General features: G+C 38.4%; 2 protein-coding genes across 6 annotated transcripts in view; both read left to right on the top strand.

Moving 5' to 3' along the window:
• Positions 1-25,355, top strand: part of LOC307119968 (NACHT, LRR and PYD domains-containing protein 12-like) — an 85,989-nt gene extending 60,634 nt beyond the window's left edge. For 2 of the 5 annotated variants that reach the window (XR_013815716.1, XR_013815717.1), the window contains exons 6-14: positions 13,021-13,194; positions 14,916-15,086; positions 17,991-18,164; positions 18,762-18,932; positions 19,653-19,817; positions 20,384-20,548; positions 22,949-23,130; positions 24,525-24,780; positions 25,074-25,355. Coding sequence is in view for 2 of the 5 variants with exons in the window: in XM_079806745.1 (XP_079662871.1) it covers positions 13,021-13,194; positions 14,916-15,086; positions 17,991-18,164; positions 18,762-18,932; positions 19,653-19,817; positions 20,384-20,548; positions 22,949-23,130; positions 24,525-24,526 (1,204 nt within the window). In the remaining 3 variants the exon portion in view is untranslated. Of the gene's footprint in view, positions 1-13,020; positions 13,195-14,915; positions 15,087-17,990; positions 18,165-18,761; positions 18,933-19,652; positions 19,818-20,383; positions 20,549-22,948; positions 23,131-24,524 lie in introns of all 5 variants that reach the window. The other 3 variants (XM_079806745.1, XM_079806746.1, XR_013815715.1) reach the window with 2 other exon arrangements.
• The window catches only part of LOC307119970 (NACHT, LRR and PYD domains-containing protein 3-like), a 333,135-nt gene that overhangs the window by 133,135 nt on the left and 174,262 nt on the right, over positions 1-25,738 (top strand). The window contains exon 10 of the mRNA XM_079806747.1: positions 24,553-24,797. Coding sequence (XP_079662873.1) covers positions 24,553-24,716 — 164 coding nt within the window. The 3' untranslated portion in view covers positions 24,717-24,797. The remainder of the gene's footprint in view (positions 1-24,552; positions 24,798-25,738) is intronic.

The following is a 25,738-nucleotide window of genomic DNA, read 5'->3' as shown; positions in this document are numbered from 1 at the left end:
TTGTAGTTCTTTTTTACTTATTCACACTAAAGTGATAGTTTTTTGTGATAGTCTATGATACGAAAGGGGTAAATTATCATTCCGAGAGAGAAAGGCACACACACAAACTCACAGGGTGAGAGAGACACCCCCCCCAACACACACACACACACACACACGTGCGCGCACACAATCAAACACACACACACCCAGGGTGAGCCTGAGAGTGAGGGGGGAGGGGAAGGACTGAGAGAGAGGCAATCTGCACATTGAACAAGGTTCACAAGATTTTAACAACAAAAAGAAATAAAATCTAAATGGTGGGAGAAAGTTTTTTTTATTTCACTCTCTGAAAAAAATATGTTGAATATATTTGAAATCAATATGTGTGGTCCAATATAAAAAATAAATAGAGAAAGTCACACACACACACACACACACACACACACACACACACACACACACACACACACACACACACACACACACACACACACACACACACACACACACACACACACACACACACACACACACACACACACACAATGATAGAGGGAGAGTGAGGGGGAGGGGAAGGACTGAGAGAAAGGCACACACACATACTCACAGGGTGAGAGAGAGAGCCCCCCCCCCCCCTCCACACACACACACACACACACACACACACACACACACACACACACACACACACACACACACACACACACACACACACAATGATAGAGGGAGAGTGAGGGGGAGGGGAAGGACTGAGAGAAAGGCACACACACATACTCACAGGGTGAGAGAGAGAGCCCCCCCCCCTCCACACACACACACACACACACACACACACAGAGAGAGTGATAGAGAGGGGGAAGGGGAAAGACAGGCGGAGGGCATTCCATAGACTTAATGGTTTTTATACTGTACAAACTGTAAATTCTATCCCCCTACACTACCCCTAAGCCTACATATCGCACACACACACACACACACACACACTACCCCTAAACCTACCATCACAGAAAACATTCTGCATTTTTACATTTTTATTAAAACATTGTTTAGTATGCTTTTAAAGCTATTTTGATTTACGGGGACACATGAAATGTCTTCATAAACCATGATTATGTTGTAATAAACACCCCTCCAACACACCCATTTCTGAGGCTTTGCCCATTTCCACTGACTGACATCTCTGATGTGTGTGTTGAGTTTCAAGCAATTTCAAGCATGCTAAGAGCCTCAAAAACAGCCAAAAGATGATTAAACTTTGACACACTGCCATGGCAACAGTATGTAAAATATCAGGAATCCATTCGTATGTCTACATCTGCCATGTTTTGTCATTATACTGATGAAGTTTGAAGTAAATCGGGTGAAAACAAGACAGTGATTTAGCATTTTTGAAAGTGACACACTTCCTGCTGCCAGTTGGTGGACACACACACACACACACACACACACACACACACACACACACACACACACACACACACACACACACACACACACACATGTTTGTTTTTGTGAAATGTGAGGACATTCCATAGGCGTAATGGTTTTTATACCGTACAAACCGTATTTTCTATCCCCTTACACTGCCCCTAAACCTACCCATCACAGGAGACTGTGCAGTTCACTTTCTGTGAAAAAAACCTTGTTCTGTGTGATTTATAAGCATTTTGAAAAGTGAGGACATGGGGAACGTCCTCATATTTCACCCTCTTTTTGTAATACCTATGTCATACCCATGTCATTATACACATTTGTGTCCTGATATTTCACAAAAACATGCCCACACACACACACACACACACACACACACACACACACACACACACACACACACATACACACACACACACACGGAGAGAGAGAGTTTCAAAAATAACAACACTGCTACCTTTTAGTGAGGGGAGGGCAGACAGAGAATAAATATTCAGAAGAAATATATTAAATAAAATAAATATATTGATCTGAAAAATAGTATGATTATTTTAAAGCTATTTGGTTACATTTTAATAAAACATTGTTTTAGTATGTTTTTAAACACACACACATACACGTTGTAATACCAGTGTAATACCCATGTCATTATACAAATTTGTGTCCTCATAAATCACAAACAAGAGAGAGAGAGAGAGAGAGAGAGAAACAAGTTTTTTTTTATCCTGCTTCAAAACTAATACAATGCTGCCATCTTGTGTTCATTGAGGGGAGAGCAGCAGACACAGAGAATTTCTGTTCCCCTTTTTTGTCCTTATTTAATTCCTTGCCATGGAAACACCGTTTGAGATATCCAATATCCGTTCACATTTTAGCATCTTCAGTATCTTTGTTTCATGTTGACCGAGTTTGGTGGAGATTGAATAAATCGCCTACGAGGAGAACGTAAAAACTCAGACCCCGATTTAACCAAAAATTCACCTTCAAACCAAAATATCTGACTTCCTGTTGGTCGGAGCTAATGACTGTAAATTAGAAAGTTGTCCGGCTTGATGAGGTCAATATATATACTGAGTTTGGTGATTGTAGATGAAACGAAGCCCTTCACTTTTGTCAAAAGGTGGCGCTAGAGAGCCCCTCATCCCCGCCCGTTTCTGAGGCTTTGCCCATGTGTACTGACTAACATCTCTGATGTGTGTGTTGAGTTTCAAGCAATTTCAAGCATGCTAAGAGTCTCAAAAACAGCCAAAGACATTATTAAGCTTTGACACGTTGCCATGGCAACAGTATTGGAAATTTCAGAAATCCATTCATATGTCTATATCTGCCATGTTTTCACATTATACTGATGAAGTTTGAAGTCAATCGGGTCAAAATAAGACAGTGATTTAAAGCATTTTTAAAAAAAAGTGACACACTTCCTGCTGCCAGTTGGTGGCGCTATAACTTTGACTCACAAACGTCATATCCTTGCGATCGGCTTCCTACAACAAACACACAGCTGAAGTTTCATCCAAATCAGTCAATGTTTGCACAAGTTATAACACACTTCCTGTTTCCCTTTTCTCGCCATAAATTCGTTGCTTCGCCACGGCCAAACCGATTGAGATATCAAAAATCCGCTCGCAATTTAGCATCCTGAATATCTTGTCTTAATGCTGACCGAGTTTGGCAATGATCGAAACAATTGCCTCGGAGGAGTATATTAAATTCCAGAGCATGCGTTTTCCGAACAACCCAAAATAGCTCACTTCCTGTTGGGCGAAGTTTATGACTATGAGTGCGGAAGTTGTTTGCCCCGATGAGATCTATATGTGTACCGAGTTTCATACATATACGTGCAAGTGTGTTTGATATATAGACCAAATTTTAATAGGGGGCGCTGTCGAGCCCCCCTGCCACGCCCGGGTATCAGCTTCAGCCCGGCCCTGATGGCCGCAGATTCTGACGTATCTGCAAAGTTTCAAGAGTTTTTGAGCATGGTAAGGGCCCCAAAAGTGCCCGAGAAGTCGATAAAATAATAATAATAATAATTAAAGCTGCGAGCAGCGATGACGGGCCCAAGCCGGTGGCACCGCCACGCCGGTGGCATCAGCTTAACTGTGCACGGCAGGCAATATGCATTTAATAAACAGGAGAATATTTTAGAATCGCTCGAATATGCCACATTTACCGCAGCAACTGGTGCCACTATCACCACAAGCCACACCCATGATGTAATTTAAATCTAGATTCATTTTAATGTCATAGGATAAAATAAATAAAAGTTATATTTTCCTGCTCAAAATTTTGTAAGTCCAGAAGGCCAGTATTTAATTCAAGGTGTTTGTAGTTCTTTTTTACTTATTCACACTAAAGTGATAGTTTTTTGTAATAGTCTATGATACGAAAGGGGTAAATTATCATTCCGAGAGAGAAAGGCACACACACAAACTCACAGGGTGAGAGAGACACACCCCCCCCACACACACACACACACACACACACACCACACGTGCGCGCACACACTCAAACACACACACACACACACCCAGGGTGAGCCTGAGAGTGAGGGGGGAGGGGAAGGACTGAGAGAGATGCACTCTGCACATTGAACAAGGTTCACAAGATTTTAACAACAAAAAGAAATAAAATCTAAATGGTGGGAGAAAGTTTTTTTTATTTCACTCTCTGAAAAAAATATGTTGAATATATTTGAAATCAATATGTGTGGTCCAATATAAAAAATAAATAGAAAGTCACACACACACACACACACACACACACACACACACACACACACACACACACACACACACACACACACACACACACACACACACACACACACACACACACACACACACACACACACACACACACACACACACACAATGATAGAGGGAAAGTGAGGGGGGAGGGGAAGGACTGAGAGAAAGACACACACACATACTCACAGGGTGAGAGAGAGACCCCCCCCCTCCACACACACACACACACACACACACACACACACAATGATAGAGGGAAAGTGAGGGGGGAGGGGAAGGACTGAGAGAAAGACACACACACATACTCACAGGGTGAGAGAGAGACCCCCCCCCCTCCACACACACACACACACACACACACACACACACACACAGAGAGAGAGTGATAGAGAGGGGGAAGGGGAAAGACAGGCAGAGGGCATTCCATAGACTTAATGGTTTTTATACTGTACAAACTGTAAATTCTATCCCCCTACACTACCCCTAAGCCTACATATCGCACACACACACACACACACACACACACACACACACAACCCCTAAACCTACCATCACAGAAAATATTCTGCATTTTTACATTTTTATTAAAACATTGTTTAGTATGCTTTTAAAGCTATTTTGATTTACGGGGACACATGAAATGTCTTCATAAACCATGATTATGTTGTAATAAACACCCCTCCAACACACCCATTTCTGAGGCTTTGCCCATTTCCACTGACTGACATCTCTGATGTGTGTGTTGAGTTTCAAGCAATTTCAAGCATGCTAAGAGCCTCAAAAACAGCCAAAAGATGATTAAACTTTGACACACTGCCATGGCAACAGTATGTAAAATATCAGGAACCCTTTCGTATGTCTACATCTGCCATGTTTTGTCATTATACTGATGAAGTTTGAAGTAAATCGGGTGAAAACAAGACAGTGATTTAGCATTTTTGAAAGTGACACACTTCCTGCTGCCAGTTGGTGGACACACAAACACACACACACACACACACACACACACACACACACACACACACACACACACACACGTTTGTTTTTGTGAAATGTGAGGACATTCCATAGGCGTAATGGTTTTTATACCGTACAAACCGTATTTTCTATCCCCTTACACTGACCCTAAACCTACCCATCACACACACACACACACACACACACACACACACACACACACACACACACACACACACACAGACACACACACACACACACACACACACACTGCCCCTGCCCCTAAACCTAGCCCTCACAGGAGACTGTGCAGTTCACTTTCAGTGAAAAAAAACCTTGTTCTGTGATTTATAAGCATTTTGAAAAGTGAGGACATGGGGAACGTCCTCATATTTCACCCTCTTTTTGTAATACCTATGTCATACCCATGTCATTATACACATTTGTGTCCTGATATTTAACAAAAACATGCCACACACACACACACACACACACACACACACACACACACACACACACACACACACACACACACACACACACACACACACACACACACACACACACGGAGAGAGAGAGTTTCAAAAATAACAACACTGCTACCTTTTAGTGAGGGGAGGGCAGACAGAGAATAAATATTCAGAAGAAATATATTAAATAAAATAAATATATTGATCTGAAAAATAGTATGATTATTTTAAAGCTATTTGATTACATTTGAATAAAACATTGTTTTAGTATGTTTTTAAACACACACACATACACGTTGTAATACCAGTTTAATACCCATGTCATTATACAAATTTGTGTCCTCATAAATCACAAACAAGAGAGAGAGAGAGAGAGAGAGAGAAACAAGTTTTTTTTTTATCCTGCTTCAAAACTAATACAATGCTGCCATCTTGTGTTCATTGAGGGGAGAGCAGCAGACACAGAGAATTTCTGTTCCCCTTTTTTGTCCTTATTTAATTCCTTGCCATGGAAACACCGTTTGAGATATCCAATATCCGTTCACATTTTAGCATCTTCAGTATCTTTGTTTCATGTTGACCGAGTTTGGTGGAGATTGAATAAATCGCCTACGAGGAGAACGTAAAAACTCAGACCCCGATTTAATCAAAAATTCCCCTTCAAACAAAAATATCTGACTTCCTGTTGGTCGGAGCTAATGACTGTAAATTAGAAAGTTGTCCGGCTCGATGAGGTCAATATATATACTGAGTTTGGTGATTGTAGATGAAACGAAGCCCTTCACTTTTGTCAAAAGGTGGCGCTAGAGAGCCCCTCATCCCCACCCGTTTCTGAGGCTTTGCCATTGTGTACTGACTGATATCTCTGATGTGTGTGTTGAGTTTCAAGCAGTTTCAAGCAATTTCAAGCATGCTAAGAGCCTCAGAACAGCCAAAAGATTATTAAACTTTGACACGTTGCCATGGCAACAGTATTTGAAATTTCAGGAATCCATTTCATAAGTCTCTATCTGTCATGTTTTCACATTATACTGATGAAGTTTGAAATAAATCGGGTCAAAATAAGATGGTGATTTAAAGCATTTTTGAAAGTGACACACTTCCTGCTGCCAGTTGGTGGCGCTATAACTTTGACTCACAAAAGTCATATCCATGTGATCGGCTTCTTACAACGAACACACAGCTGAAGTTTCATCCAAATCAGTCAATGTTTGCACAAGTTATAACACACTTCCTGTTTCCCTTTTCTCGCCATAAATTCGTTGCTTCGCCACGGCCAAACCATTTGAGATATCAAAAATCCGCTCGCAATTTAGCATCCTGAATATGTTCACTTGATGCTGACCGAGTTTGGCAATGATCGAAACAATGGCCTCGGAGGAGTATATTAAATTCCAGAGCATGCGTTTTCCGAACAACCCATTATAGCTCACTTCCTGTAGGGCTGACGCATAACTTAGAGCACGAAAGTTGTTTGGCCCAATGAGGTCTATATGTGTACCGAGTTTCATACATGTACGTGCAAGTGTGTTTGATATATGGACCAAGTTTTCAGACCCCACTTTAGGGGGCGCTGTCGAGCCCCCCTGCCACGCCCGGGTACCAGCTTCAGCCCGGCTCTGATGGCCGCGCATTCCGACGCCCGTGCGAAGTTTCAAGAGTTTTCGAGCATGTTCAGTGCCCCAAAAGTACCCGAGAAGTCGAAAAAAAAAAAAAAAAAAAAAACAAAGAATAATCTGAGGAAGAACAATAGGGCTCTGCGCCCTTTGGGCTTGGGCCCTAATAAGAAACAGAGGAAGAACAATAGGGCTCTGCGCCCTTTCAGGGCTTGGGCCCTAAAAAACAAAGAATAATCTGAGGAAGAACAATAGGGCTCTGCGCCCTTTGGGCTTGGGCCCTAATAATAAGAAACAGAGGAAGAACAATAGGGCTCTGCGCCCTTTGGGCTTGGGCCCTAAATATAGTAATAATATGAAGTAACATTAACAATGGACAAAATAGTTTTTCTTGCCCACTCTCTGACCTCTGAAGACCGCTGTGTAATTCACACCCTGACTAAGACACATTGGGGGAAGTTGTCACATGTCTGTCTTGTCCTGTAGAGTGTGTTTATCAGGTTTTGGTTGATGTCATGTCTCTGGTCTCTTGTTTACCCCGCCCATCTTGTTACCTGGTTATTGTTTATTTGGCCCCACCTGTTCCCCTCCTGATTTGTTACCCTTTATAGTCACCTCGTGTCTGCAGTCCCGTGTTGGATCGTTGTCTTATGTTGGATGTCGTCTGCTCCCTGTTGTGTTTATTAGGGCTCAAGCCTGAAAGGGCGCAGAGCCCTATTGTTCCCCTAAGGATTATTCTTTTTCTTTTTATTTTTTTTTCCGACTTCTCGGGTACTTTTGGGGCACTTAACATGCTCGAAAACTCTTGAAACTTTGCACACACGTCGGAATGCGCGGCCATCAGAGCCGGGCTGAAGCTGGTACCCGGGCGTGGCAGGGGGGCTCGACAGCGCCACCTAAAGTGGGGTCTGAAAACTTGGTCTATATATCAAACACACTTGCACGTACATGTATGAAACTCGGTACACATATAGACCTCATCGGGCCAAACAACTTTCGTGCTCTAAGTTACGTGTCAGCCCAACAGGAAGTGAGCTAATATGGGTTGTTCTGAAAACACATGCTCTGGAATTTAATATACTCCTCCGAGGCCATTGTTTCAATCAGTGCCAAACTCGGTCAGCATGAAGTCAAGACACAGAGGATGCTAAATTGCGAACGGATTTTTGATATCTTAAACAGTTTGGCCGTGGCGAAGCAACGAATTTATGGCGAGAAAAGGTAAACAGGAAGTGTGTAATAACTTGTGCAAACATTGACTGATTTGGATGAAACTTCAGCTGTGTGTTCGTTGTAAGAGGCCGATCACATGGATATGACTTTTGTGAGTCAAAGTTATAGCGCCACCAACTGGCAGCAGGAAGTGTGTCACTTTCAAAAATGCTTTGAATCACCATCTTATTTTCACCAGATTGACTTCAAACTTCATCAGTATAATGTGAAAACATGACAGATAGAGACATATGAATGAATTCCTGATATTTCAAATAATGCTGCCATGGCAACATGTCAAAGTTTAATAATGTTTTTGGCTGTTTGTGTGCCCTCCCCTCTATCACCAAAAGGGGGCAGTGTTGTATTATTTTTGAAACTCCCTTTCTCTCTCTCTCTCTCTCTCTCTGTGCTTGCTTATGTGATTTATGAGGACACAAATGTGTATGATGACATGGGTATTGTATTACAACGTAGTGGTTAATGTGGACATGAACTATGACACTATATCAGTACAGGACTCATTTTCTAAATGACATTTGAGTTACAATTCTTTTCACCTGACAGCCGTGATTTCATGTACTCATTCAGACAGAACTCTTTTTTTAAAACAGGAGTGTGAGTGTGTTTTCTATACATGTGCTTTACAGAAGGTCATGTGCTGTGTTTGCAAAGATCACTTTTGACACATTTGTCTTTAAATTCATACTGACATAGTTCAAATTTATTTAAAAAAAAAATTCACATTATTTTCTACAAGTGTCTGTTTATAAGTGTCTTTTTTCACAGAAAGTTTTTGTTTAAACGTGAATATTTGTATAATTCAGGGTCTGAGTTTTTACGTTCTCCTCGTAGGTGATTTATTCAATCTCCACCAAACTCGGTCAACGTGAAACGGAAGCTTAACGCATTAAAAATATTTAACGCAAATAACACAGCGTCCGTTTTTATATCCATTTTTGCTTAGCGTTACATGATCACGCTCCTATTCATGTATATGCTTCCAAGCGCGACAAGACACAAGAGCGCGCGCTGTATGCCAGTGTCCTGTCTGTGTGTGTATGTGTGTGTGTGTGTGTGTGTGTGTGTGTGTGTGTGTGGGTGTGTGTGTGTGTGTGTGTGTGTGTGTGTGTGTGTCCTGTCTGTGTGTGTGTGTGTGTGTGTGTGTCAGTGTCCTGTCTGTGTGGATGCGTCTCATGTCAGCTAATCAAGGGACACTGACACACACACACACACACACACACAAACACACACACACTCGACGCATAGATAGACTCGCGTCAGTTTCCTGCTCACATCGAGTTCTCTTTTGCTGTTGAACAAACAATAACACAGAGGATTTTGAGTATTCTCATATTAGAGTCTTAAATTAGTTAAATAACGTCTTAAATGAACTTTAAAGAGTTGTGAGGAAATGAGATGCGCGGGACCGCGCGTGAGATCCGCGGTTGTTCTTAAAGTGACAGGAGCACTGATGATGCCTGTCATTAATGTTCATCAAAGAACAACGGGAACAGAGAAAATTGTAGCTTTAATGATGATTCATCTATATTTCATTTATTATTTATGCAGTTAAGGAAGGTTTGATAACTATTACATTTCTGTATAACAGGGAAGGCCATGGGTAAATATAACATTTATTATTTTGGGTTTATGTAAAGATTTTTTTAAGTTCACTTAAATTAAAAGTTGTTTTTTAAAGACTAATAAATGTTGAAATTGGGAGCTTTCAGTTATACTGTAATGTAACGTCATTAATGTTTCATAGAGACTTTAGTATCAGTGATACTGGCCTTCATTCATAAAAAATGACAATACAACACATATTTACAATATGCTGTCTTTAAATTGTTTCTAAATTAATTTGGAGAGTAACTGAAATTATTACAATATCAAAATATTACAAACTTAAAATATTAAAAACTTGCGATTAATCGTGATTAATTACAGAAAAAAATGTGATTAATTAGTTAATTTTTTACTTTACAGTCATTAGCTCTGACCAACAGGAAGTCAGATATTTTGGTTTGAACGTGAATATTTGTAAAATTCCTCTTAGCATGCTTGAAATTGCTTGAAACTCAACACACACATCAGAGATGTCAGTCAGTGGAAATGGGCAAAGCCTCAGAAATGCGTGTGTAGGAGGGGTGTTTATTACAACATAATCATGGTTTATGAAGACATTTCATGTGTCCCCGTAAATAAAAATAGCTTTAACAGCATACTAAACAATTTTTTAATAAAAATGTAAAAATGCAGAATGTTTTCTGTGATGGTAGGTTTAGGGGTAGTGTGTGTGTGTGTGTGTGTGTGTGTGATATGTAGGCTTAGGGGTAGTGTAGGGGGATAGAATGTACAGTTTTTACAGTATACAAACCATTAAGTCTATGGAATGCCATCTGCCTGTCTTTCCCCTTCCCCCTCTCTATCTGTGTGTGTGTGTGTGTGTGGGGGGTCTCTCTCTCACCCTGTGAGTTTGTGTGTGTGCCTTTCTCTCAGTCCTTCCCCTCCCCCTCACTCTCACTCTATCATTGTGTGTGTGTGTGTGTGTGTGCCTTTCTCTTTTGATCATAATTTAACCCTTTCATATAGGCTATCACAAATAACTATCACTTAAAATAAAAACGTCATGTGATGTGTTTGCCAAGATCACGTATGATGCACATGTCTTTAAATTAATTATTTACTGATATAATATAAATGTATTAAAACATAAATTTCACATGATTTTATAAAAGTGGCTATTTATAATAAACTTCCATAAAATGTAGACACGCATCTTACTCTTACCTGACACTGATATTAAAATCATCTTTGCAGTTTCTGTGATTTGGCTCCATTTATACATTTTTTATTAAAAAGAATTTATTGGACCACCCATATTGAAATGAAAGCATGTTTTATGGTGCATAAGATTGGTGCACAAACGGTAGCTAAGGTAGCTCAAAAACACATGAAGAGAAGTGTTAGAATAAAACAACATCAGCATTCGAATGGTATTCTGAACTCATTCCAATTTGACCTTTGACATAATCTGACATGAAATTCATATAAATTTAATTGATCTCATAGATGTGGCTGTTGTGGTTTGTGGTCATAGCAGCACCAACTGCTGCAGTTAATGTGGTGAATTCAGATGACTTTGACATAGTCCTTTTATGTTTTCCCATTTTAAATGCCTATTGCCTGCCGTGCACAGTTAAACTGATGCCACCGGGGTGGCGGTGCCACCGGCTTGGGCCCGTCATCGCTGCTCGCAGCTTTAATTTCAGTTTGGTTTCCCCCCCTCGCGGGTGTTTTGTTTATGTTTGTGCTTATGATTTACAATAAATCTTCTCTTCCTGCGAATGAGTCCTCGCTCCCTTTTCTACTCACTTACACCAGACAGAAGTATTTTAATAATCCCATGAATGCATATACAAAAAATTCAGAATCGAATCAAATTAATCGAATCGCATCGAATTTTAATGTGAATCGAATCATTCTGAATTGGCAAAATGTATTCTTGAATTGAATCGAAAACTTATGAATCTTGAATCGAAACGATTCCCTGCCTACCCAAAGATTCACAGCCCTACAAGCTACACATGATTTTATAATTTGTCGCCTGGCTAGTATGAAGTCAGTATGGATGTGCTTCCCTAGTGGGGCTCCCATGATCTAGAAGAAGATATGGGGCAGTGTAGAGTTCCACTTCGAAAGGGAATGTCTCAGGTTACGACTGTAACCATGGTTCCATGAGAAGGGGAACAAGTGTGTTTCGTTGCCATACTTTCGGCATGCCTGTTCATCTTACTTCAGACAAATGAAGCTGATGACGTTCTTTGTATATGCCCTTGTGTACTCTGCTCGTGTGCCTGTGACCTCACCTGGCTGCGGTAGCAAATCAAAATCGGCATGTAACACACATGCTTCAGACACTGGCTCACAATGAGCATTCCCATAGCATCAATTCTATGACAAAAAATGGTTGTATCAGTGGGACCCCTTGTTTTTATTTTTTATTGAAATTAATATATTTCTGGTATTGAGCTATTTTATAGATGGGGAGATGTGATTGGAAACTGGACTCAAACTTGTATTAAAGCACCTGCCAGCCAGTATCTTCAACTTGGATTAGTATGAAATAAACTATTTTAATGTAACAAATTAGTTAGTACTTAAAGAGTTATTTTTTCCTTCAGACAAATAAAATCAGAGTTGACATTCTGGAATTATATTTAAAAAGTCCTGGCACTTCTAAGCTTTATAATGGCAGTGATTTGTTTTGTTTTTTTAAATCCATAAAAGTGCATCTATCCATCATAAAATTGCTCCACACGGCTCTGGGAGGTTAACAAAGGCCTTCTGAAGCGAAGTGATGCATTTGTGTGAGAAAAATATCCATATTTTAAACTTTATAGACTAAAATAATTAACTTCAGATGGAAAGCCGTACACAATTCGACTTTGTACATTTACACAACTCTCTCTCCTATCGCAATCTGACCAAGTGCACTGTTATCCATTTTACTCAACCTAAAACAATGTCTAATTTGTTTCTATTCTGTTTTGTTTAAGTTCATAATGCTTAACACGTATGCCTTTCATCTCTCTACAGTTTGACTGATTGTGGTGTCACAGAGAAAGATTGTGCTGCTCTGACCGCAGTTCTGAGATCAAACCCCTCACGACTGAGACAACTGAATCTGATAAATAAAAAACTGCTTGATTCAGGTGTGAAGCTTCTCTCTGTTGTGCTGGAGAATCCTGACTGTAAACTGGAGAAACTGTGGTAAGATCATCCCTCTCATAGTGAGACATGTTATTGTCTTCTGTAAGACTTAATCAGTAGCTCAAACCTTGATCAAAGCGGCCCTCCAGAGCCATATTTAGGAATTGTAGGACTACACTGCATATAATATATTTCTTACTCAGTATTTTTGTCTTGTTTTCCAATACATATATGTAAACATTTTTAAATTCATAAAAACATTTACTTCAGAAGCAAAATGACTTAAAACAACTTGTAAAAAGTCATTTTAAATGACTTATAAACAGAGGGAGTAATCGTTAACGTAACACAAAGCTCCACCAGGGGGACTGAAGATACCACGTGAGATCTGTTATGAACTGCTCCGAGACAGGAGGTGGATCCAAATGCAGCTTTATTACAGGACAATCCAGAGGCGTAATCCAAAGTACAGGCAGGGGTCATACACAGACAGGCAGTCCAAACAAAGAAACAAACAAACAAAAACAAAACAGGCAGGGACCAGAGGCAAGAGAGTAATCCAGGGAACAGGGCAAGATATCCAAAACCAACAGACAAGAAAAACAGGAGAATGCTCGGAATTGCAGCGTAACACTAAACAAGACTTCGCGGAGTGTGAATGCATGACCATGGTATAAATAGACAGATACTAACAGGATGGTGAGACACAGGTGAATGCAATCAGTGAATGAGGGACAGGTGAATGTGATTAGTGATAAGTGATGATGAGTCCGGGCAGTGAGTTATGGGAAATGTAGTTTGTGAGTGATAATAGTCTTATGTGTGGAGTGCCCTGGTGATCGTTACAAGATCAATGGCACTGCACTGTAAAAAAAAACAAAAAACAGGTCTCCAATTGAAAATGTTCTAGTGAGCGATCACATCTACATTTTTCAGTTGGCCAAATTGAATTTCTGTGAATTGATGCAATTTAATTCAATTAAAATTCAAGAAATTAAATTTGGCCAACTGAAAATTTTAGATGTGATCGCTCACTAGAAAATTTTAAATTGGAGCCCTGTTTTTTTTTTACAGTGTGGAGTTCACAGCAGAACCTGGATTTAGAATCACGATTTTTTTTAAATATAGATCACGATTCTGAATAGACATCTAAACAAAATAACATGTCATTTACTAGGTTTAGATGGTTTGGATTATGACAGCTTTTAAAGGTCCTGTTCTTCGTGATCCCATTTTTCAAACTTTAGTTAGTGTGTAATGTTGCTGTTAGAGCATAAATAATACCTGTAAAATTTTAAAGCTCAAATTTCAATGCCAAGCGAGATATTTTATTTAACAGAAGTTCCCTTTCAAAACCCACAGCGAACGGCCGGTGTGGACTACATCCCTGTACATCCTGCTTTAATGACGTCAGTAGAACAGTTTGTTGACTAACCTCCGCCCACAAGAATACGCAAAAAAGGGGGCGTGGTCTTGTTGCTCTCCCACGTGGAGAAGAGGAAGTGTTGCGTTCGGTTGCGTTTGTAGTGAGTTTGTCACCATGTCGTTGAGACGCTGTTATTTTCATCCTGGAGTCTAGCCATCACGATTTGGCCCTTGTCAAACTCGCTTAAATCCTTACGCTTGCTAATTTTTCCTGCTTCTAACACATCAACTTTAAGGACAAAATGTTCACTTGCTGCCTAATATATCCCACCCATTAACAGGTGCTGTGATTTAAGAGATTATCAGTGTTATTCACTTCACCTGTGAGAGAGTGAAGATTGTGTCATTCTCTACAGGTTGAGGGATTGTGGAGTCACAGATGAAGGTTGTGCTGCTCTGGCTTCAGCTCTGAGATCAAACACCTCACACCTGAGACAACTCGATCTCACTAGGAATAAACTAGGAGATTCAGTGAATCTGCTCTCTGCTGTACTTGAGGATCCTCACTGTAAACTGGAGATACTGAAGTAAGTTACATGTTTTATAGTAACATGTGTCTTCGTCTTCAATATGATGAATCCTTTTATCCTTATGCTTTTTAAATGTTTGTAAAATATTCTGTAAAAAAAATATCTCATCACAAATATGACCGGTGTACACAAATGATTAATCTCATGATCAGTGTTCATTTTCAAATTTGTTATTTTAGTTTTTTTGTTTGAAATATCCTTTAAATTTAGTCAATATTTTGTCATTAAATTTAATAATTTCTGACTACAATGTTAAGCAGCAATTATTTCCCAATGATGTTCCTTTGCAATAATAAGCAGCAGGAGTGTCAAGTCTGTTTACAGGCCCATGAATTAGTCCTGATCACTCTGTCGACTTTCAGCATCTTCTTTGAGGTCCATTCACAAACCACAGTGAACTTATTGTGTTTAACGGACAATCAAATGTATATTCCCCAGGACAGGATTGAAAGCACACACAAAAGTTTATCATAAGCACTCATAACATAGCACATGCTGACAGTATTAACACACATCTCTGTCTGACAGTGTGTAATTCCAAAATAACTTCTCTCTCATGGTTTATGGAAATTTGGGTGATGCTATCTCTGTGTGTATATACTCACAGTTTGTGCCTACACATTGGTCAATATGTCAGATTCTTTACAGCAAGTATGCCCTTAATTTCTTATTTTTTCTAGGATGTTCCTTACTGACTGAAGATAATGTTAACCTAATTTGGATTTTATTTCATAATAAAGAATCAAAAATCATTTTCAAACAACATTTGTATATCTTCTGGGCTGGCATGATTCAGTCCAGATTAAAATATAAAAACATAAACAAATTTGAAAAAAAAAATTAAGTGTTTAGACGTGAATTTTGGGAGATATATTTATTTAATACATTCTCTTAACCCAGTTAATTGACTACTATTAGTATGACATTCATGGGTTTATCTCCCCTATAAGTGTTAACATTGAGCCTCCCAGGCACTATCAAAACATTGAGAGCAGTCCATTCAGATCTGTCAGTCTCTTTCCAGCTCAGCCTATAGCAAGAGTTTGGGGTGTGGCTACTGTAGCAGGTGGAGCCAGAGGGTGTTTAGCCAGTGGGAGACCATGAATAATGTGTTAAATGGGAAAATACATTCAGCTTCGGTTACAACTCAAAATTCACTTAATTTATTTATAATTTTTTTTGGTTTCTTTAGGGTTCAGTCTTAAAAATGAGAGCGTGAATGCTAAGCGAACCAGGACTAAATGTATTATTTTCATTTTTTCATTTTCATTTATTTTTGGTCCAGACCAAAAGAACAAAGAGAACAGAACTGTGTGAAAGTGTGAACACACCCGTAGACCTTCAAAGTAGGGCTGTGCGATTAATCGCAATTGATTTTTGATTCCTAAGCTGAGCTTAAAGGGTTACTTCACCCAAAAATCAAAATTCTGTCATTAATTACTTACCCTCATGTCGTTCGACACTCGTAAGACCTCCGTTCATCTTCGGAACACAAATGAAGATATTTTAGTTGTAATCTGATGGCTCAGAAAGGCCTCCATTGGCACAATGGCACGGTTCACTCTCAAGACCCTTAAAAGGTACTAAAGACGTCGTTACAAAGTCCATCTCACTACAGTGGTTCTAAAATAACTTTATGAATCAACGAGAATAGTTTTTGTGCGCAAAAAAACCCTTAATAACGACTTACATAGTGATGACCTATTTCAAAACAATGCATCATGAAGCTTCGAAGCGTTATGAATCAGCGAGTCGAATCATGATTCGGATCGTGTGTCAAACCGCCAAACTGCTGAAATCACGTGACTCTGGCGATTCAAACCGCTGAATCGACTCACTAATTCATAACGCTTCGAAGCTTCATGATGCATTGTTTTGAAATCGGTCATCACAATATCAGTCGTTATTTTGGGTTTTTTTTGTGCACAAAAACTATTCTCGCTGATTCATAAAGTTATTGTAGAACCACTGTAGTGAGATGGACTTTGTAACAACGTCTTTAGTACCTTTTATGGGTCTTGAGAGTGTAAAGTGCATTGTGCTAATGGAGGCCTTTCTGAGCCCTCGGATTTCAACTAAAATATCTTCATTTGTGTTCCGAAGATGAACGGAGGTCCTACGGGTGTTGAACGACATGAGGGTAAGTAATTAATGACAGAATTTTCATTTTTGGGTGAACTAACCCTTCAACATCCAAATCTGCTTTCTCAGGGACGGGGAACCATATGGCACCCACTTCCAAACCTCTGGAACCTCCACGTGTGGTTTCTGGACGGGATGGTAGGCGGTGGTAGACACTGTAACTCAAGACGCTTGAGTCAGTCGAGGTTAAGATCCTTTCTCTAAAGACATAGCTTGCTTCCTTAAAGAGGGTGCAGAAGGCGCTGAATCGAGTTCCTCCAGCATCCTTCGACAGTCAGATGAGGTGGAGGTGTAGTACTCGTGTACATGCCCGGCTGGGCTAGATGCCCATATGCTGTGATTTCTCTCTTGGTAAACCCATATGTGCATTGTCCACAATATGGTTTCCCTGTCTGTAAACCTGTGTCTTTCCCTGGGCAGTTCTGCTCTGGCCCAATCTCTGCATGGGTATTAGCTCCTGCCTGGTTAGGTAGGACCTACCACAGGCATTTTCCATATGTAGCACTGCCCCACAGCTCAGTCCATAACGAGTGTAGCCAACACTCGTTACCTCCCTTTTGGCAGAGTGTGGTCTCCATAGTGTCCCTCTCCATTGGACTAGGCAAGCTTCCCCAGTGTTAACAACACTGGTCGTGGCTGAAAAACAATGGGAATTGAGATTGTAAACATGTTAACATTTAATAGTCTGTGTAAAATTGTGACTTGTACCTGTTGATCTGATATGAACAAAGAGAGTGAAGAGTGTATCGTTCTCTGCAGGTTGATTGATTGTGGAGTCACAGATGAAGGTTGTGTTGCTCTGGCTTCAGCTCTGAGATCAAACCCCTCACACCTGAGACAACTGAATCTGTCTTGGAATGTACTAGGAAATTTGGGAGTCGAGAGGCTGTCTGATGTACTACAGAGTCCACACTGTAAATTGGAGATACTGACGTAAGATCATATAACACTCACACATGAAACACAATGCCTTTTTTCTGCTGCTGTGAGTTCAGCTGATTGAGCTGTAAATGATTGAACACAGGAGGTGCTCCTCAGTAAATCAACATTTCAGTCTCTTGACCCCTAAACAGAATCAAGCTCAACACATTCAGAATAGAGAAATGAAGAACATATTTGTTCTGTTCATCACATTAATCTTTCTGCAGACTATTTTTTTAATATTATTTACACAATTAATACAAATTAAATTAAAACAATTACTCCTTACATACATTATTAATTCATATTTAAATAACAGTATAATTCTATGTAGTGAATAGTGTCATTATTTAAAACAGATTTGGCGTAATGCAGACATTATACATAAAAATACAGGCAGTAAAATACATTTTATTAATCTTTCTTGAATGAAACTTTAGATGTTTTATCATCATGCTTGTGTTCTGTGACATTTTGGATCTCAGTCCAATGATTCATCAAACATTGATTTGTGCTTTAAATTTGTACTTTCTCTTTAATACTGGATTCACTGCTAAACTGATCTGATCTGAACTGAGAAAGTGAAGAGTGTGTCATTGTTCTCTACAGGTTGAGTGATTGTGGAGTCACAGATGAAGGTTGTGCTGCTCTGGCTTCAGCTCTGAGATCAAACCCCTCACATCTGAGACAAATGGATCTGACTGTGAATGAACTAGGAAATTCAGTGAAACTGCTCTCTGCTGTACTTGAGGATCCCCTCTGTAAACTGGAGATACTGAAGTAAGATCATCTCTCTGATAGTAACATGTGTCTTTGTCCTCAGTAAGACGTCCTTTAATGTATATTTTAAGACTACAATCAGCTTTTAAATGCTCAGTAAACATACTTAATCCCAGCATTAGGTTGAAATCATTTCAATTATCTCCATCACATCACATGACCTGCTGCTCCTGTTTTTGGCCCAACAGCCATTTAATTGTGCTTCAGTTGCTTCTGGTAGTTTGATTAATACTCCTTCAACTGGCCCTCTCTTTTAAGGGTTAATTCATCTTATTTTTGTATGTGCTATTCATATTTTACTCATTGTTTAGATGATCATAGATTCCCAGGGTGACCGTGGGTCCTTAAAAAGTCTTAAATAAAGTTTTCCTAATAAAAGACCTTAAAAACTATTAAAATGTCTTAAATTCTGATTTGATGGGTCTTAAATATTTTCTATTTTTCACATTACTGCTAAAATTTCTCCGGTCTGACGGACCCAAAATACATTTACAATCATTGGACAGACCGACGATTTTTTTCCCGCAGTAGTTACTGCGTCATCAGAGAGAACTGAAGTAGCTGAATAGAGGTCGAGCATAGGTTTATGCATTCCCTGGGTATCAAGCCCATTACCTTGACATTTCTAGCATCATCTACGATTTGAGCTACAGGAATTCATTATTTTACACACCACTGTTTCTTTATGAATCCTGTTGATCTGATGTGTGTTCTCTACAGGTTGAATTATTGTGGTGTCAAAGATGAAGGTTGTGCTGCTCTGGCGTCAGCTCTGAGGTCAAACCCGAGACAACTGAGTCTGTCTGGGAATAAAATAGGAGTTTCTGGTTTGACGCTGCTCTGTGCTGGACTGGAGGATCTTCACTGTAAACTGGAGAAACTGGAGTAAGATCATCTCTCTGATAGTCACATATATATTTATTCTTGGTAAACATTCTTTATTAGTAATGTAATTGTTTTTTGTTGTTGTTGTTTTTTTACTTTTTATTTCACTGATCATCAACTCTACCTGTTAAACTCTACCCTTTTTTCAGGTTTGTTGATGGTGTCCAAACAAACCATCAAACTACATCTACATGACACAAATATGAGCAAATATCAAATTTAATAACATGTTTATTAATAGATAATTTTCGGTAAAAAAATATAATTTGACCAGGAAAACCGAAACAAGTAGTGAGTAAATCAACTTTTATGTGTGATTCATAGACAATCAATAAAAACATTTTATATTAAAACAACATTCTTTTTGAACTTTAACCTCAAGTTCAAGTAAAACCGGTGTAAACGCAGACCTTTATAAAATAGTGTACCATGAACGTATGCAGAAATTATGTGGAAAGTATGCGGCAATGCTTGTCACTACATTCAAATCACATGACACATTATTGCCATTTTTAATAAGCTGGTCATTTTACACACTGTTTACACAGCGTCATTGTTCTCTACAGGCTGTATGATTGTGGTGTCACAGATGAAGGTTGTGCTGCTCTGGCTTCAGCTCTGAGATCAAACCTGAGAGAACTGAATCTGACTGGGAATAATCTAGGAGATTCTGGTTTGATGCTGCTCTCTGCTGGACTGGAGGATCCTCACTGTAAACTGGAAAAACTAGAGTAAGATCATCTCTCTGATAGTCACACATATTTTTATCCTTAGTGGACATATTCATTCTGGAGGATTATTAAAAATGGAAAAAAACAGAATAACAGGGTTGGAAAAGTCATCAGTCCCCTGATTTAATACTTTGTAGAGCCACCTTTTGCTTTAATTACAGCCATTCAACTTTTTGGATATATCTTTACTAGCTTTGCACTCCTAGATTAGGGAATATTTGCCCATTCTTCTTTGCAGACTTGCTCAAGTTCAGTTAAATTCCATGGTGAATGACAATGGACTGCTCTCTTCAAGACTTGGCCACTCAAGGACATTTACCTTCCTATACTTTAGCCATTATGTTGTTCTTTTGGCGTTATGTTTAGGAAGGTGAATAACCTGCCCATCTTCAGCTGTCTATTTTGATAAATGTGAAGGACTATAATACAATAGGAGCACGCTCAAGTGCTTTATAAGTAATCAGCAGGATTTTAAAATGTATGGAATGTTTTATAGGGAGCCAGTGTATAATGTTTTATACATGCAGTGTGTTTAGAACCGGGCTAATATGGTCATACTTCCTGGTTCTAGTGAGAACTCTAGCTGCTGCTTTTTCGACCAGTTGGAGATTATTAAGCGTGCAGGGCAACCACCCAGTAGAGCATTACAATAATCTAGCCTTGAGGTTATGAACGGATGAAACTTTTCTGAAGCTGGCATTGAGAGCATGTTGTAATTTAGATATATTTTTAAGATGGAAAATGTGTGGTTTAAATACTAGAAATACTAGATTAGTCAAAGTACTAGATTGTTATCAAATAACACATATACTGTTAACACAACCTAACTGATGACAGAGACTTAACAGAGCAGCTGTCAAGTGTTAGAGAGTATTCTAGGTTATTGTGTGCTGAGGTTTTTTTTCTTCAGAATTTAGTAGTAGGAAATTACTAGTCATTAAATATTTATACTATTATATTCTGTTTTGTGAATGGGTATGTTTCATCAGGACGTGAAAAAATATAGAGCTGAGTATCATCAGTGTAACAGTGTAAACTAGTGCAATGTTTTCTAATGATATCTCCTATGGATAGCATGTACAGGGTGAAAAGCAACAGTCCTAGTACTGAGCCTTGAGGTACTCTTCATTTACTGCTATAAATTGATATTGGTCAGATACAGTACGTACGATTTGATCCATGTTGATGCAATTCCACTAATGACAACATAATTTCAGAGTCTACTCAAAATAATTTTGTGGTTGATAGTATCAAATACAGCACTACGGTTCAGTAACACTAATAGCGTAAGTTACATTTGTAACTCTAATGAGAGCAGTCTCAGTTCTGTGATTTGGTCATGACTGGAAATACTCACAGATACCATTTCTTTCTAAGAAGAAACATAATTTTGAGGATACTGCCTTTTCGTAATTTTGACAGGAAAGGGAGACTCAAGATCAGTCTGTAGTTAACTAATTCTCTAGGATAAAGTTGTGTTTTTTTTTAACGAGTACTAACAGCCAGCTTGAAAGTTGTTGGGACATATCCTAATGACACTGATGAATCTATCATCTCTTTCAGTAGCTTAGTCGGTATAGGGACTAACACATATGTTGATTTTGATGATTTAACAAATTTATAAACATAAATAAACAATTCTTCCTCTCCTATAGCAAAAAAAATAAAAAATTATTGGAATTGCTCTTCAGGGGTCTAGAATGCTCTGTCTGATGTGATACTGTAGTAGACGGTTGAGACGATTTATCTTTAGTCTTCTTTAAACTCAAACGACAAACCGTGTCTAAAGTGCTAGAAAATAGTGTCAATTTTCTGTTGCAACAAATTTGTATGGTCTATTGGGTATGCTGAGGAGTTGAGACAAATATTATTTATAAATAAATATTTACTGGTAGAAGTGATAGTTCTACCATATTTGTAACAAGGAGTTAGTACTGTACATACACTGTAAAAAAAATCAGGTCTCTAATTTTTTAGTTGGCCAAACTGAATTTCTGTGAATTAAATTGCATCAATTCACAGAAATTCAATTTGGCCAACTGAAAATTTTAGATGTGATCGGTCACTAGAAAATGTTCAATTGGAGACCTGATTTCAGTGTATTTGTAACACATGTGAGCCAACTGCTTGCTTATACATGCTAATCCTAAAACATAAAGGTTCCCCCAACATATACTGTATATATATCCCACATCACAAACAAGACAAAACATTACACAAATTCACAAATTATAAATTATTTTGAAACTATTTTTGAATTTTCACCTAAGTTCATGTAAAACCAGCATACACACAGTCCTTTATACAACAGTGTAGTGCGAAAGTATGGTGCATTGCTTGTCACATCACACGCAATCTAAACATTTTACACTGTTTACACAGCGTCATTGTTCTCTACAGGTTGAGTGATTGTGGAATTTCAAATGAAGGTTGTGCTGCTCTGGCTTTAGCTCTGAGATCAAACCCATCACACCTGAGAGAATTGGATCTGTCTAGGAACAAACTAGGAGATTCAGACGTGAGGCTTCTCTCTGATCTAAAAAATGACCCACATTATAAACTGGAGACATTATATTGCTTTTGTAAGTACATATTTATATCTTTTTTTTCTTAATTTAAAGTTCATATAATTTGCATCTATATTAGAAATGAATGGAAGTTGGTGTTTTTAAATTGTGTAAAAGCCCTCCTATGTGTGTAATTGGAGATTAATAATACAAATTTAATCATTTGATTTGACGTATCTATGAATATATAAATATTTTCATCTTTTACATTGTCTCTGTTACAAAGAGAGCGTTGTTTAATATGTACTATTATTAATCTATTAGCAATAGAGACCATGTTTGAGTTTATTTCCATTCTTATTCATTTCACATTTATTTGTACAGCACTCATCAGGGGGAGTACATCCTCTGGCAAAAAGTAATGTCCATTCACAGCTTTAAATATACAGCTCTAAGGTAATAAAAGTCATGCTCCCGGTTTCACAGATAAGGCTTAAGCTAGTCCCAGACTAAAATGCATGTTTGAGCTCTTTTAACAGAAATCAACTTGCACATATCTTAAAACATGTCAGTGCCATAATTGTTTTCTCTCAAGATGTATACCAGTAATGTTTTTTAGGGCACATTTATGAAAGCTTCTTAAATGCCCTAATTTAACTAAGTAAGTAAGGCCTAATCCTGGCTTAGTCTAAGCCCTGTCTGTGAAACCAGGCCATGGTTAGTTAAAAGCTAGTCTAGGGCCTAAGTAACAATATTTTATAATCGTTACAAAACTTAAAAGGTAGCCAATGTAAACTTGGGATGATATGAGGGTTGCACTTTATTGCAATGGTCCACTTTAGACATTCTACTAACTACATGTCACATTTGCAGCTACATGTCTAACTCTCATTAAAGTATTAGTAGACTGTTAGGTGTTACTAGGGGGTAAGTAAAATACATTGACATGTAGTTGCAAAGTTACAGTAGAATGTCTGTTGAGGAGCATTAAAATAGTGTTGGCGGATATTAAGCAGATAGTCTAACAATACATTAATGAGAGTTAGTTGACGTGTAGTTGCAAAGTTACTTACTGTTAGTAGAATGTCTAAAGTTGACCATCAAAATAACCGTTTATAGTTAGGATATAAACACTGATGACTATATGGTATAGACTATGGTATATATTAAAATAGAGTAAATCATCTTTTGAAAGTTACTTGATACTTCAAATAAATAGAGTAGGTGACGTCGAGTGACTGTTAAAAAAATATATTTGTCATTGAATCACCTATCCCCTTTCACACAGCAATCCCAGGAAATTACCTTAAAATGATAATTTTTGTGTTAATCTAGCCACCTTTCATATCTCTAGCAGTAATATCAATGTACTAATATCTCTGCCTGCATTTTTTTCTGAAATGGATCTCCTGATGTGATGTGACAGCAGTAATGTCTCAGTAAATGACTGCCCGTGTGTTTTATTGTAGGACTCTCAGTATTTAGAAGTCAGTCCAGTTTCCTCAGGATCAGCTGATGGTGAATATGGAGCCGCTTCAGAGACGTCACAGTCACACAATCAACAGAGACTGAAGACACAGAGACGCCACAGCGATCACACTGTCATGTGTGACTTCACAGCAGTTTCTTGGTTGTATCTTTTTCTGGGTCTGTTCTTTTGAATTACAGATGTCATCAGATTTCCACAGTGATCTAATAGAGGACTTGAACTCACTGATAAATAATGTAAGATTCTTCTATTTGTGAGGACCCATGAAAACGAGTGCTGAAAATTGCTTTGATATTGATTAGATATTGTATCCAATATACACTAAGAACATGAAATTACAAAATTAGCGCATTTTATTCAACAAGATATAGACGGTGTATATAAGTAATTTATTACGTATAAATTTAGCAAAAGTATCCAAGTATCCAACATAAATGTCTGTTTTCTATTTTTTTATTTATTTAATATTTTATATGATGACCTATTACATTTTATCCTTAAATCTCATTATTTTACTGGTTTTACTCAGAACACAGCTTATCACTGTGACGAGCAGGGCGGGGCAGAGAGCCGTGGGAGCAGAGCGAGGCCGGTGGAGCCACTATTAATGAGCCAGTCTCAAGTCCCACGGAAGAGCTCCGAAAGGATGAAAGGGGGAGTGATGACAGTGAAGGACGAGACAGGACCAGGGCTTGGACTTTATGTTGTTGGTTTGTTTTGTTTACGTTATATACAGCAGTCGTCCATGAAGGGATGATTACTTTCGTTTTGTTGTCTGTTTAATTTGTCATTAAACTTTATGTTGAACGTTTGCCAGTTCCCGCCTCCTTCTTACCTGAGCCTTGAACTGTTACAATCACTAATTGCTACAAAGGCCCTTTTCGAAATGTGGCTTGTAATTAATTCTGTTATTGAGGGAGTAACTCGTAAGATTTTTGACAATGTAGAAAACCAAAAAGGATATGTCACTCAATGACAAATATGTGGATTTTGGATTTATTTGCATATTTATTTATTGTTTCATCCTCCATACGCGCGTGCCGCTACATGAAGTATGTATGAGCATATATATATATATATATATATATATATATATATATATATATATATATATATATATATATATATATATATATATTATAAACATTGTTATCGATTCAAGGTAGTAAGTTACATATTAACTATTCATGTTAA

This window comes from Gobio gobio (assembly GCF_949357685.1).
Source record: "Gobio gobio genome assembly, chromosome: 23".
Lineage (NCBI taxonomy): Eukaryota > Metazoa > Chordata > Actinopteri > Cypriniformes > Gobionidae > Gobio > Gobio gobio.
The sequence above is the reverse complement of the archived record's forward strand: the minus strand, read 5'-3'. Positions and strand labels throughout refer to the sequence as shown.